Here is a 13659-nt window from a genome sequence, read left to right on the forward strand (position 1 = left end):
TTTATTGGAGGGGACACAGGATAGAGAGCATGATTTTCTATCATGCCCGAAGAGAAGCTCTGAAACTATAATCCAGAGAGGTACTAAGATACTCCTGCCTATGCCCAATTTCTTAGTGGAGGTTGTGAAGCATGTTCAACAGCCAGGGAAGGGAGACTAAGAGTGAGTTTCACCCTGCTGTCTTGGTTTTAAAAGTTTAGTTTAGATTGGAGCAATGGATATGTCTTTGATTCCAAGAAATATTTCAATTTTAAAAATGGAAAAAGCGTTTTAAAAGCATAGTTGTGACTCCAAACCTGCCATGGAAAGATTGATTTCAGTTACTTTCTAAGGCAACAGTATGACCTAGGCATTCTGCCTTTTTTTTTTTTTTTAACCTGCTCAGTCTTTTAATTCGTAAAAGTCAGAAAACCTATAATAATGCCAGCCTGCCTCTGTCTCCAGATAACTGGTATTGAAATAGAAATAACAAATCCAAAATGGAGTCACTTGTGCTAAGCCCCATATCAGCAAACTAAGATTAAATACCTAGCCTAATTTCAGTTTCAACCTCTCCCAGGACTGTGACTTTTAATCAGTCAGTCTGGAATTACCTGGTCAGCACTAGTGAGGTAATGTGCCTGTTAGATCCCAGTTTCCCCCTAAAGGAGGGTGACCTTTTGCTAGAAACTTCCTTTTTCTGCTAACTTCTGCCTACAAAGCCTTCCATTTTGTACAGCTTCTCAGAGCTCTTTTTAACTTCCTAGGTGGGATGCATCCTCGTTCATGAATGTTGTATAAAGCCAACTAGACCTTCAAATTTACTCAGTTGAATTTTTCCTTTTTTTTTTTTTTTAACATTTATTTATTTTTGAGAGAGAAAGAGAGCAAGCACGAGTGGGGGAGAGGCAGGGAGAGAGACACACACACAGACACACAGACTTGCTTTTCTGAATGTGAGGATATAGGACAGCTTCGCTGAAACAGAAGAGTATTTTCCTTAGAGACATGCCTTGCAGGTGCAGTCCCATCAACATTTCTTAAACTCCAAGCAAAACAGAAGCTGGAGGTACACAGATGAATAAACAGGGCCTCTGCCTTCAGCAGCTTAGGGGTCCAGCAACCAGTAGTGATAACACGCTTCGAGTTAAAAGGAGTTGCCGCCCACTTGCAGGACTGCAGGAGCTGCAGACAAGCAGGAGCGGGCAGTGGTGGCCCCAGCTGGGCTCTGGAGGCCAATGCCAGGTGGAAGTTCCGGGGCCCTTTCAGTGCTCGCAAGTTGGAAGGTAGCCCTTGTATCATTCCCCTTGGAGTCCAGAAAAAAGATCCTTTTCTATTACTATAGTAGATATCCCTCAAATCAGGACTTGGGACTCGCAGAGCTTTAGCCGCTCTTCCTCTTAAGGAGCCACTGCGCCCTCCAGTGGAGGACCAGCGGCGGAACCCCAGTGAGGCGCTGCAAAGTGACGGACACCTTAAAGTCGTCCTTAAGAAACTCCCAGTCACTGGCTCCACCTCCTCGCGGAGTCCCGCCCCCGACGCGACCTCTTTGTGTGGCCCCGATTGGTTGGCTCTTGTGCGTGAAGACGTTGCGTCGCGGGGCGGGGCGGAGGAGCGTTGTCCGTAGGGCTTCAGCCGTGTGTCCTCGGCCGCCGCCCCCACTGCTGCGCCGTATCCGCCCCTCTTTTCCCTTTAGAGGGTACAGGCGACAGCCGGGCCCTGGGGTGGCAGCGTAGCCACCAAACGTCTCCGCCAAGCTGTCTCTTCTAGCTGGCGGTTCTTCTCGGCTGGGTCCAGGTCGGGGGGAAAATGGCGCCGGCGCCCCAAGGCGTCCGGGAGGAGCCGCTGCTGGATTGTCGGTCCGGACCACTTTCCCGGCTCCTCTTCCTCGCCCAGGTTGTCCTCCTTTTGCTGCCGGCCGCTCGGGCAGGTCTCTGCCCCGCGCCCTGCTCCTGCCGCATCCCTCTGCTGGACTGCAGTCGCAGGAAACTACCAGCGCCGAGCTGGAGGGCGCTGTCGAGCCCGCTGCCCCCCGACACTGCCAGCCTGTGAGTAGAGTTGCCGGGCGGGGATCCAAAAGAAAGGGAGCTCCCTCTCCAAGGGGACAGGAGGGAGACACAGTTGGATGAAGGTCGCGGTTGCGAATTGAAGTACTGAAGAAAAATGCCATTATACTGTTGTGAACTTTTTTTGAGGTGGTGTGGGAGCCTAAAAACCCTGGAGTTAAGGTTATGAAAATTAGCACGAAAACCAGGGTTAAGATTCTTGGGGCCAGGGAGTTTGTGATTCCTGCACTGGGGAGGAGTTGGAAAGGGGATATTGTTAAGGGCTCACTGGACCTGGGCACCGACCTTGACTCTGGATGGTTGGGGATCCTCGCCCACTTTGGGCTGCATCATCCAGTGTGTAACTCAACTTGAATGCTCCCCAGGTACGTGATTTGATAACGACGATCGCCAATGACATAAGAACGGTCCTTTTGTCCCTAGTTCGCATTTGCACATTTGGTGCCATAGTTTTGATACTTAACAGGGTTAAAACATCATGGCTTAGGAGATCCAATACTTTGAGCAAATACCTTTATAAGTAGCATTTTTAAAATCTAATTCAGGATTCACTGTAAAGAAGGGAAGGAGTATTCTTTCCTTAATCATGTGTTACTTTAATTGTTTTCAGTGCATTTCTTTGTGGCAAAGAACCTAAAAATCAGTTCTCTTTGTTTATGCGTGACAAACAAGTACAGTGATTGGATTAATTCTTCTGGAGACTCCACTGCTGAGTGCTCATCTTGACAGGCCTGTGTTAGACAGTGGCACCTGGAGAGCTCATTAGTCTGAGTCAGCCTGGTGGCATTAGGAGCAACAGTAGGTATTAAATGCTGCAATTACGGGGTTTCTTAACCACTAACATACAGTTATTTCTCTGCTGCTAACTGAGCACCGAATTTATTAATTGACAGACTTCTAATAGAGTCTAAAATAGTCTCTAAAAGGAGTGTTACAAAAAAGTATAGTTAGAGGTGCAATTAAAATATGAGGGACTATTTGGATTTTCCTTGGAAGTAGAATACAAATAGATCTCTCTGCTGCTGTTTAGAGTAATTAGACATTTACAAATAGGTTAAGATAGATAGGAAGGAAAGCTATTTCAGGAATTCTTTGAGAAAACTAAGGTAACTTAAATAACCAAATGTCGTAGTAGCGTAGACCTGTCATAAAATAAGATGTTTCTGTTGTTTTTATGATAGTGGCATCTGTAGCTAATTCTGGTTCTGTTGACCCAGATTAAATTTAAAAATTGATATTGGTGAGCAGCATAATCTGAATTGAACCTAGCACAGCATTTTTGTAATGCGGCAAGTGCCTCTTTCTAAGAAATTCTTGGAACAGCTACCTGATTATCTGGTGCAGGTTTAAAACCAGCACAACTTTATTTAGCTGTAATTGAAAAAAATGTGGCTTACTTTTAAGATTCTCCATTGGTAGGTAAACAATAATTAGGAATAGTTTTATGTAAGGTACAATTAGTTTGTGTTTGGGTTTGATTTCTGTGTAATCTAGACAAATTTGCTAAAGCCAAATGACATCCCCAAATTTTAAATGTCCTATAATGAAATTGACATTTTCAGTTGAAGTAAAATGCCTTGGAGAGCAATTCTGTTGTAGAAGTGTAATTGGATGGAAGTCTTACATTAGCAGAACAGCTCTTGGAATATTAAAAGATGGCATTGTGCTGTTTTAAACTGAGAAATGTAACATCTTCAGTAATTGCTTTCAGCTATAAAACCACCAGGTACACATGGGTTTTTTTTTAATGTAATTTTGAATGTTCAAAGTAGACATAATGCTGTAAATACATAAGTGATTCAGACTCAAATGCTGAAACTTGTGGCCATCATCAAAAAGATTATAGATGAAATCCATTAATCTTGGTTTTTGAAATATGCATGTATCTGTCCCTGGTCCCTAGTACAGAGTTCCTGAAACTCTTGTAATTTGCTAAATGACAAGAGCTCTACAAGCATCTTCTGTTCTAACCCTTAGGTCTTTGACTAATTCCTGACACAGGGCTCCTAAATCCCTTGGTATTTCCTGGGTGATAGGAGTGTCTTTTGGCTTAATGAGGTGACTCTTGGTAAGTTCCTGGATAGATGGGGTCAGTCCCCAGAAAGACCAAGCCATGATTAGAAGCTTGGAACTTTCAGCCCTGTCCCCATTCTCCTGGAAGGGGAGAGGGGCTTAATAATTGCTTGCGCCTGTATGATTAAGCCTTCGTAAAATCCCAAAAGTGTGGACTTTGAAGAGCTTCTAGGATGGTGAACATGTCTACATGCTGAGAGAGTGGCACACCCCAACTTTACAGGGACAGAAACTCCTGTGCCAGACCCTTCCAGATCTCACCTTATGTATCTCGTCTGGCTGTTCATCTGTGTTCTTTACCATATCCTTTCTTATGTAATAAACCAGTAAACGTAAGTAAGTGTTTTCCTAAGTTCTGTGAACTGTTCTAGCAAGTGATTCAATCAATGAGGGGGTCTTGGGAACCTCCCAATTGTAACCAAGTCAGACAAGTTGTAGGTAACATGGAGACCCACTTCTTGTGATTGGTGTCTGAAGTGGGGGACAGTCTTATGAGACTGAGCTCTTAGGTCATGAGGTCTGTAACTCTGGTTAGTGTCAGAATTGAATTGAATTGCAGCTGGTGTCTAGAATTGGTTGGTGTGGGAGAAAAAAACCCCACATGTCTGGTGTCAGGAGTATTATATGTGGAATAAAAGGAAGAAACAGGTGACAAAAGCTCTTCACTTGAGGCTTTAGTCAGGCTTCTGAACCTTTCCTAGGCCATATGTATACATCCTTGTAAAATGTGGTTTTAGCAAGAACGTTGCTAAGTCAGTTTAGCAAGAAGCACTCCCCCTTGATACCTAATTGGGTTCCTCCTTCTACACCATCGTAAAGGTGATGTCTGAATGCCCTGGCCTATCTTCAGCAAGAATCCTGTTGGAGCCCCCCGGCCCCTCATGTTTCCTCTTAATAGTTTTCCATTCATTGACTCCACCCTTCACCTTAGCTATAAGATTCCTCTTGCCCATGCAGTGTTCAGGGTTGAGTCCAATCTCCTTCCCCTACTACAAAATTTCATAGCCTCACCATCCCCCAAAGTCTTCCTTACCATGTTTCAACAAGTATCATTGAATATTTTTTTCCTTTTAACAGTTTTGGTGCCACAAACTGGATAGGATCAGATTCATCATTGGACCCCCAGACCTCTCACCCAGGACCCTAAGTGTGTACCTTTGAAAGCTTTATCTTCACTCCTGACTGATTGATCGGGGATCCATTGGTGAGTCCGACTCCTGAACCATTGCTCCGGACAAATGTCCGTGGAAGCTGGTAAGGACAGATTTTGATTCTTAACAGTCTGAGTATACCCTAGAAAATGGGATAGAGTCCCAGATAAACACAGGCTGGAGACTGGGTTAGAGTCCCATGTTTGTCCCCTGTAAGAGGCTCAGTTAGAGTACCAGGCAAACAGCTGTTTGTAAGAAGCTAGGTTAGAGTCCTAGGCTTCTTCGTTTGAAAGCTGCCTATCAGTCTGTAAATCTCTTATTCCTGGCTCTTTTTTCCCTGAATGAGGATTATTCTCTGATTCTCTAGACTGGAAATCTTTTTTTTCTTTTCCTTAACTCCTTGCACTGGAAGTCTGTCTTCCTGGCTCACTATAACACCTCATAATTTTCTTTGTTGGATCCTGCCTCTTCTGTGGGAACTTCTCAGTTGACTCAAATACTCTTCTTGAACCCCTACTAACTATGTTTTTTGCCAGTGCTGTCTACTTCCATTCCTGTTGGCATGCTTTTGCTGAGAATAATACAGAACTTCATTGGCCTCTTTTGAGCCCCAGAATGGCTTTTCTTTTTTTTTTTTGAATTTTTTTTTTTAATGTTTTATTTATTTTTGAGACAGAGAGAGACACAGCGTGAGCAGGGAAGGGGCAGAGAGAGAGGGAGACACAGAATGTGAAGCAGGCTCCAGGCTCTGAGCTGTCAGCACAGAGCCCAACGTGGGGCTCGAACTCACGAACTGTGAGATCATGACCTGAGCCGAAGTCGGACGCTTAACCAACTGAGCCACCCAGGCGCCCCCAGAATGGCTTTTCAAAGAGCTTTCCCTTCCCATTGTTGCTCCTCCTTCTTCCTTTTACCACCTTCAGTCTTCCCTCCAGTTCCATTGAATCCTTTCTTAGATCCCCTTCCAAATTCCTTCCTCCCTCTCTACGCCCGTCAGAACTTTTTCCACTTCAGTCTTTATAGTCACTTGAACTTTGGGCCCCTTGCCCTCCACTGGGGACTCTCAGGGGACTTAGGGGCCCCCAAAAGCAACTACTTGAGCTGAAAAGGAAAAAGACTAATTGGAAATAGACTGGAAATTGGCCAGTTGGATGGGTTTTGGAGATATCCAGACAGCTGCCGGAAGTCTTCCTTGGTCACCCACTTGAAATTTGGTCCACAGCCGCCATAAAATTACATATCAGTGCAAGGGAAGGTCTTTTTTTTTTTTTTTTTCTTTTAAAATGTTTATTTATTTTTGAGAGAGAGCACGCACTTGCGGGGGTAGGGCAGAGAGAGAGAGAGAGAGAGACAGAAAGTCCAAAGTAGGCTCCGAGCTTCAGCGCAGAGCCTGATGAGGGGCTTAAACTCACAAACATGAGGTCATGACTTGAGCCGAAGTTGGATGTTTAACTCACTGAGCCACCCAGGTGCCTGCAAGGGAAAATGTTAAAGGTGGTCTTTACACAATTGGTAAACAAGTAACATTAATATGGCCTGACATTTTCCAGAAACACAATTTGTATTAAAATAGAAAGTGGTGGGCACCTGAGTTGCTCAGTTGGTTAAGCATCTGAGCATGGCTTAGGTCATGATCTCACGGTTTATGAGTTCGAGCCCTGCGTCAGGCTCTGTGCTGACAGCGCAGAGCCTAGAGCCTGCTTCGGATCCTGTGTCTCCCTCTCTCTCTGGCCCTCACTCCCGCATGAGTGCGCTCTCTCTCCCTCTCTCTCTCAAAAATAAATAAACAAAAAAATTAAAAAAAAATAGTGGAGAAAAGGCAAGAACTAATTATTTTATATAAACCAGTGAATTTGTATTACTATGTTTTACTAACACATGGCTAAAATTTTAGATTGAAAACAATAGCTCTCTATTTGTGTCTGTATGTATGTGTGTTTACGTGTATATATGTATGTATGTATCTTGTAGATGTGTTGTATTTTTTACACCTTTGGATGGTATTACCAAATTACTTTATAAAATCCCTTAAAAAGGAGCTCTATTCAAGCTGCCTTAGAGATAAGTGGGCAGTTATACAAATTAAGTATTCCTGAATTAAGTTCACATGATTTGGGATAATTTTTTTTTTTGTAAATAAAGCTATTTTGAAAATCGTTGGTAAAATAAAAACAGGCATGTCTTCAGAGTTGTCAGCATTAAATATAATACAGAAAATAATTTGTCTTCTACCTAAGCTTACTAGTGAAGCTTATGTAATCTCTACTAGGTATTTAAGATTATAAAATTATAATTCCAAACTAAGAATAAAACATAAAATAAAAATGAACTGCTTGATATATGTTAAGCACTGCAGTTAAAAAAAAAAAAGGTGGGGGGACAGACCGTGTATTTAATCTTTCTCGGTTTTTTACTTTTGTGATGCTTGCCTTCCATGCATATGTTATAAAAATAGTTAATAGGGAAATAGCTTGAGATGATAGCTAGTTTAGTTTGGTGTTACTATCTGCCTAAAATAAATGTAGGTCATTTCTAAGTAAGATAAACTGTTGAGACGTTCATTACTGAACCTAAGTTTGGGTTTGTATTTTTGGTATCTTGTTTCTATGTGGTATAGAAACTAAGATACTTGGATCTCTAAGTAAACCTGTTGCTTGCCACATTGAAAAATTATATTGTGAGGAATCATGCTTCTAGCAATTGCGAAAATGTATATTCATAAATTTTCTAATCTACAGAATACTGATATATGACCGTACTTGTCTACTTCATAGTTTTCTCTGTAAAAGAAAGATTATTAATGGTTAAAACTTGTGATCAGTACATGTAGGTAGAACTACTAGAAACTGTAAGAATAAAGCAAAACAACTTTGTATGCAGGGTATGCAAGGTATGAAGAATGTGTTTTTGTTTAGGGAAAAAAAGTAATTTTATTCTAAGGCAGACTGGTTGTTCCACAGTAAGAAAAAAGCAAAAATATAGAACAAAAGCTGAATGGATATTAGAAAAATGGTTATAGATTTGCAGAACAGGAATTTTAATGTGTGCTCAAGTTGCTAAGGTTAAATAAAATAGGTTTATTACTGATATAAAGCTAGAATGTCAAAGTTTTCTTGGATTATTGATCTACTCTTATTAAGAAACTATAAAAAGATTTTCCTTCACCTGTTATGTAATTTGCCTAGGAAACAAAGATTTTAATTAAAAATCCAATTAAAGTCCAATTAAAATGATTTTCTGTGCTTCTTGTGCTTATCAGGTTTTTGATTACTTTAAAAAATTGAGACTTATCAGTATTACAAAAACTAAAAATTTTTTTCCAACTACGTAGCTTCCTATATTTGCCTTTGAAATCTTTTAATTGCCACTTTAAGTGAATAAGTATTATTCACAGTGACCTGTTATCTAAAGTGTTTAAAACATTAGACATTTTTTGACATCTTCCCAAATCAAATTCTAAATGGAATTTAAAAAAATATTTGTTTATTTTTGAGAGAGAGACAGGGAGAGACAGGGGAGGGGCAGAGAGAAAGGGAGAAAGAGGATCTGAAGCATGGTCCATGCCGACAGCAGAGAGCCTGATGTGGGTCTCGAACTCCTGAAACTGTGAGATCATGACCTGAGCCGAAGTCGGACTCTCAACCGACTGAGCCACCCACGAGCCCCCTAAATGGACTTTTCTTTGATCTCAAACTAACTTTGAGATATTCCAGAGGTCTCTGAAAATTTTCAAGGGATTTGTTGCTCACCCTATAAAAGAGAGATTTAAACTAATTAGGTTTATTTGCAATGTTAGATAATTACATGGGAAACATTGTCAAATAAGAAATGATGACAAACCTTCTTAGGTTATTTGTGTATGGATCCATGTTACTAATATTGGCATACCAGGAATGTTTGAGGTTCACAGTTGGTGTCCAGTTAGTATGTTAAAATACTGTGTGACAAGTTGTTGTTTTACTCTCCTTCCTCTCTGAGAGCACTTCCAGTAGGCGACAGGCAAGAATGCTCCATAATGGTATCGGTTGAATAATTTTAAGATCATGTATTGGACTGAGTTTCCAGAACCAGTGAAGAAGCTGATGGAGTCATAAAACTGCTAACCCAAGATCAAGCAGAATAAGAATTACGTGGGACTGAATGACCTGATGAAGATGGTTATTATGACTCTTTGAAACAGTACTACTTCTGTAATGTTTTTCAGATTTAAAGAACTTTTTTTCCTCTTAAGCTGTCTGCAGCTTACAACAATCTGATTATACCTTTGTGAACAAAGATGAAACAATTACTTTTTCTCCTTATTCCTCTGGAATTTGGAAACTTGTAGTGAATACTCTTACTTTCACGATACTGTAGTTACTTGTGTAAGGTGAATAAGAATTTGTTCTTGTAACAAGATATAATTGGAAACATTGGTTTTATTACCAAGGTTTTGACTGGAATATTATATTTGAGAGTCACATGGATAGAATCTGGTTTAAGGGACTAAGGTTGTCTTCATGGAGCCAGTGCTCTTGGGAAGACTGGCCTGGTACCTGGCTTACAGGGTGCCCAGCCTTACAGGTAAGAATGGTCACTTCCTTGCAGGCCGAGGAGTCTCAGGATATCTTGGGGACCTCAAGGAAAGAGGAATTTACTCCTGTCTATAGGTATGGGAAGATAAAGTCTGGTGGCTACTTCCTGGATTGGCTTCCTAACCTCGAGAGGCTTTTAAATGTTTAATCTTAGATTTCCTTATGAAAAGTTCCAGCAAAGCAAACTCAGAAAGAGGTTGTGTGGTCAGTCACTATTCTTGGTGCACCTATGTAAAATAATCAGGACAAATCTAACGAGACCGGAATTCTTAGGTAAGGAAGAATTAAAAGGTTGACCATAGAAATTTTATTTTATTTTTTTTGATTCAGTGCAAAACCCCTTGTGGGTTCTGTCTTGCACATTTTGCAAGTCCTTACCAAATACTCAACTCTGGTTTCCTGCAGTATCTGGCTATAATTTTCCAAACTAATGTTTCCAGTTTTTCTCCCACCCTCCTGACTTGGTATCACTGAGAACTAAAACTGCCCTTTTCCTGAAATCCTGCAAGCTGAAGCTGGGTCCTTGAAATAAACTTAAAAAAAAAAAAAAAAATTACTACCGCATATCATACATGGGCACTTCTGTGCCTCCTGCTGTACGGACCATTCAAAGGTTGACCGGAACACCAAATGCCATCATCAGAGACATTCAGACTGCAAACTAGGAAAATTCTTCAGATGGTTATTGCCACCTTCACTCTTCCATTTAAAGTTGTTTCGAGCTCAAGTGGGAAAATCTCAACTCGCTAACCTCTGGACTCAGAAACTAGGTTTCTAATCTATTATTTTTTTGTTTTTCTGTGTTTTCGTAGAAAACTCCCCTCGTTAAATGCCTGACTACTAGCATCATTGAGCAGATAGATACCCTCTAATTCCAGGTCCCAACAGAAACTTCACTTGTTCCTTAATGAACAAAAGGCTACTGAATAAAAAAATAGACTTCTGTTGTTCAGAGGAAAGAGAGAATGCCTCTTTTTGAACAAGAGAGGGGACAGAGATTCTTTGCTTGGCCAAATTTTAGACTCCTGAACCATCTTCTGGGCTCATTTGTTTATGTCCTTGTAAAATGCAGTTTTAACAAGAGCCCTGCTAAGTCATTTTAGCAAGAAGCCCTCACCCTTGATACCTGATTATCCTTGATACGTGATAAGGTTCCTTGTCTTCTGACATCCTCCAGGTGATGTCTCATCTCTCTGGCTTATCTTCAGCAATAAGCAGTTAGGTCTATTTATCCAGCACCTACCTTATCCCTGTTTTTCCTCTTAGTGATTTTCCATCCACTGATAATGGCTGACTACCCTGCTCCTTAGCTATAAATTCCCACTTGCCCATGCAGTATTTGGAGTTGAGCCCAGTCTCCTGTCACTGTAAAATGTCATTGCAGTAGTCCCTGTACCTGAAGAGATAACCTGCACTACCTTGAATAAAGTCTTCCTCACGAGGTGTTAACAAGTGTTGTTGAATATTTTTCCTTTTAACACAGTGAGTTCTTCTTAGACATTGGTGTCACAGAAGTGAGATTTACTAGAATGGCCCTGGCTTCTGGAAATCTGGTTTGGGAAGAGAAAGGGCAAAAGGATGGGGAATGTAGAACCGTTGATTCCCAGGTGGCTTTGTGTCCACCTGTGGTATGGAGCAGAGGTTGTGGTGCTCCCAGATATTCAAAGTAAAAGTTACAAATGGAATTTAGAGATAGATCCGTTTCCCAGCACTTTGGTTCACTGGATGTGTAAGGAAATAGATGCTAATAAGGAAAAAGTGAAATGTTTAGTCCTTTGGTTATGGTTATTTGTAATAGCTAAAATGAAATTAGAATTCTGGGTCAGACCTTGATGCTAAACCGAGGTCAGATTTCAGCGAGTCTGAGTTTTGGTTACTAGCCTCAAAGCTGTCCCCCAGGGGAAAAATTATGCAAAGACAACAAAAAGTACCTCTAAGACCTCTGGTCACCAAGAAGGCTGTTGGTGTAGGGGGAGGTCAAAGCCAGGAAACTATTGAAACCGGGGAATATTGTATGAGGAGTTGTTTTTATTTTGTGGATCAGTAACACTAGCTTCCTGAACAACCTTTATTAAAGTGGATTGTGAGTGTAATTAACTTAGGTGTAGTTTCTGATTTTAAATGCTGCAGTGTGGAAGACCATGTTTGGGTTCAGGATAGGATCTACAGCTCACTATGGAACAATCACAGATAGGTATTTGTGATCCAGACACAAAGGAGGTTATTCCCGAGGGAACAGCCAGCTTGGTGGACTGGATAAAAGCCAGTGTAATGTCTTATTTATCCTGAGAGTGGGGACTGCCCACCTTGCCTTGTAAATGCCAAGTGGAACATCCCCTATGAAGCAGATGGTATGTTTCATATACAAGCTATGTGGGATTATCTTTATAATAATTGGGATAATTCATCTGCTGAATATGTCTGTCACTCAGTTGATAGTGAATGTTGTGGCTAAGGGAAAGTCTCTCTCTTTTTTTTTTTTTTTTTTGAGAGAGCAAGCACGTGAGCGGGTGAGAGGGGCAGAGGGAGAGAGAGAATCTTAAGCAGGCGTCATGCTCAGTGTGGAGCCCAGTGCGGGCCTATATCCCACAATCCTGGCATCATGACCTGAGCTGAAGTCAGCAGTTAGAAACTCAGCTGACAATCACCTAGGCGCCCTGGAGAACTCTTACATGAATACCCCATATCACCTTAACTGCTGCAAAACCTAGGAACACTTGAGGAAGCCTTGTGTATTTGCTCTTTCAGCTTCCCCTCTCAGGTTTTATAGATGTTAAAAAACCATTAGGTTAATTAACAAAAGAACGAGGAAAGGCAAAGGAGAGAGCTGAGGGACTGACTGGTCTTAGCAAGGTGGAAAATTTTATCTTATTGCTAAGTAGACCCCATGGTCCTCATGGAGCTCAGTGCAGGGCTTGAACTCATGATCCTGAGATTGAAACCTGAGCTGAGATTGAGAGTTGGACGTTTAACTGACTGAGCCATCCACACACCCCCAAGGTGGAAAGTTTTAAATAGTTTTTAAGAAAAAAGGCGAATAAAGCAAATACCATTTGGAGCAAAACAAAGGAAAAAGAAAGGGAAGAATCACAGACTCAATCCATCAGAATGGAAAGCTTTAGATGGTTATTAAGAAATGGGATGGGGGTGCCTGGCTGGCTCAGTAGAAAGAGTGTGCAATTCTTGATCTCAGGATTGTGAGTTTGAGCCCCATGTTGGGTGTAGAAATTAGTTAAATAAATCTTTAAAAAAGTGGGATTAATAAAACAGACAACTGATGGGGTTAAAACAAAGTTTTTAGTACAATACTACCTAAAGTCCTAAAGGGACATCTTTCTGGTCTCCCCAACATTTAAGGGCCCCAAACAAGTCTTTTCTGTTTTCCCCAGTTTGGAGAAATTTAAAAATCTGAATGCAGAGATTATAGTGAGTAATGTGACCAGCAATTGCTTGGGGCATTGGTTAGATAGATTAAATTGACAAAGGGTCAGGGTCCTTTGGCTTAACCCCTGGGCAAGACCCAACGCCTTTTGCACAAGAGTGAGTAAAATGATCAGGAGGTGGGGAAGAAAAGTTCCCAGGATACCTTGATACGGGAACTTCTTGTACTGTGGTACCAAATACCAAAACCCATTGATAAAGCCTTGATGCTGTTGAGAGAACAAAACCATGCAAGGGTTGATAGGATTATGGAAGTTGGGAAGTTTAAACAAGGCTTTTTGTAAAGAAGTTGTGTCTCCTTTACCTGAATGTTTTATGGGAATGAGTTATTTCTGGCTTGGGAAACACTTTTCCTAGTATTGTAAAACCAAAACC

At 41.3% G+C, this 13659-nt stretch overlaps 1 protein-coding gene across 5 annotated transcripts in view; it reads left to right on the top strand.

The window, feature by feature from the left end:
* The window catches only part of LRIG2 (leucine rich repeats and immunoglobulin like domains 2), a 163437-nt gene that overhangs the window by 98160 nt on the left and 51618 nt on the right, over positions 1–13659 (top strand). Inside the window, exons 1-2 of one of the 5 annotated variants that reach the window (XM_042953472.1) lie at positions 1945–2027; positions 5196–5372. The exons of 2 other annotated variants lie outside the window; for them this stretch is intronic. Coding sequence is in view for 1 of the 3 variants with exons in the window: in XM_042953466.1 (XP_042809400.1) it covers positions 1789–2027 (239 nt within the window). In the remaining 2 variants the exon portion in view is untranslated. Of the gene's footprint in view, positions 1–1596; positions 2028–3528; positions 5373–13659 lie in introns of those variants that run through there. 2 more of the 5 variants (XM_042953466.1, XM_042953471.1) reach the window with 2 other exon arrangements.

Source organism: Panthera leo, chromosome C1 (genome assembly GCF_018350215.1).
Source record: "Panthera leo isolate Ple1 chromosome C1, P.leo_Ple1_pat1.1, whole genome shotgun sequence".
In the NCBI taxonomy this organism is placed as follows: Eukaryota; Metazoa; Chordata; class Mammalia; order Carnivora; family Felidae; genus Panthera; species Panthera leo.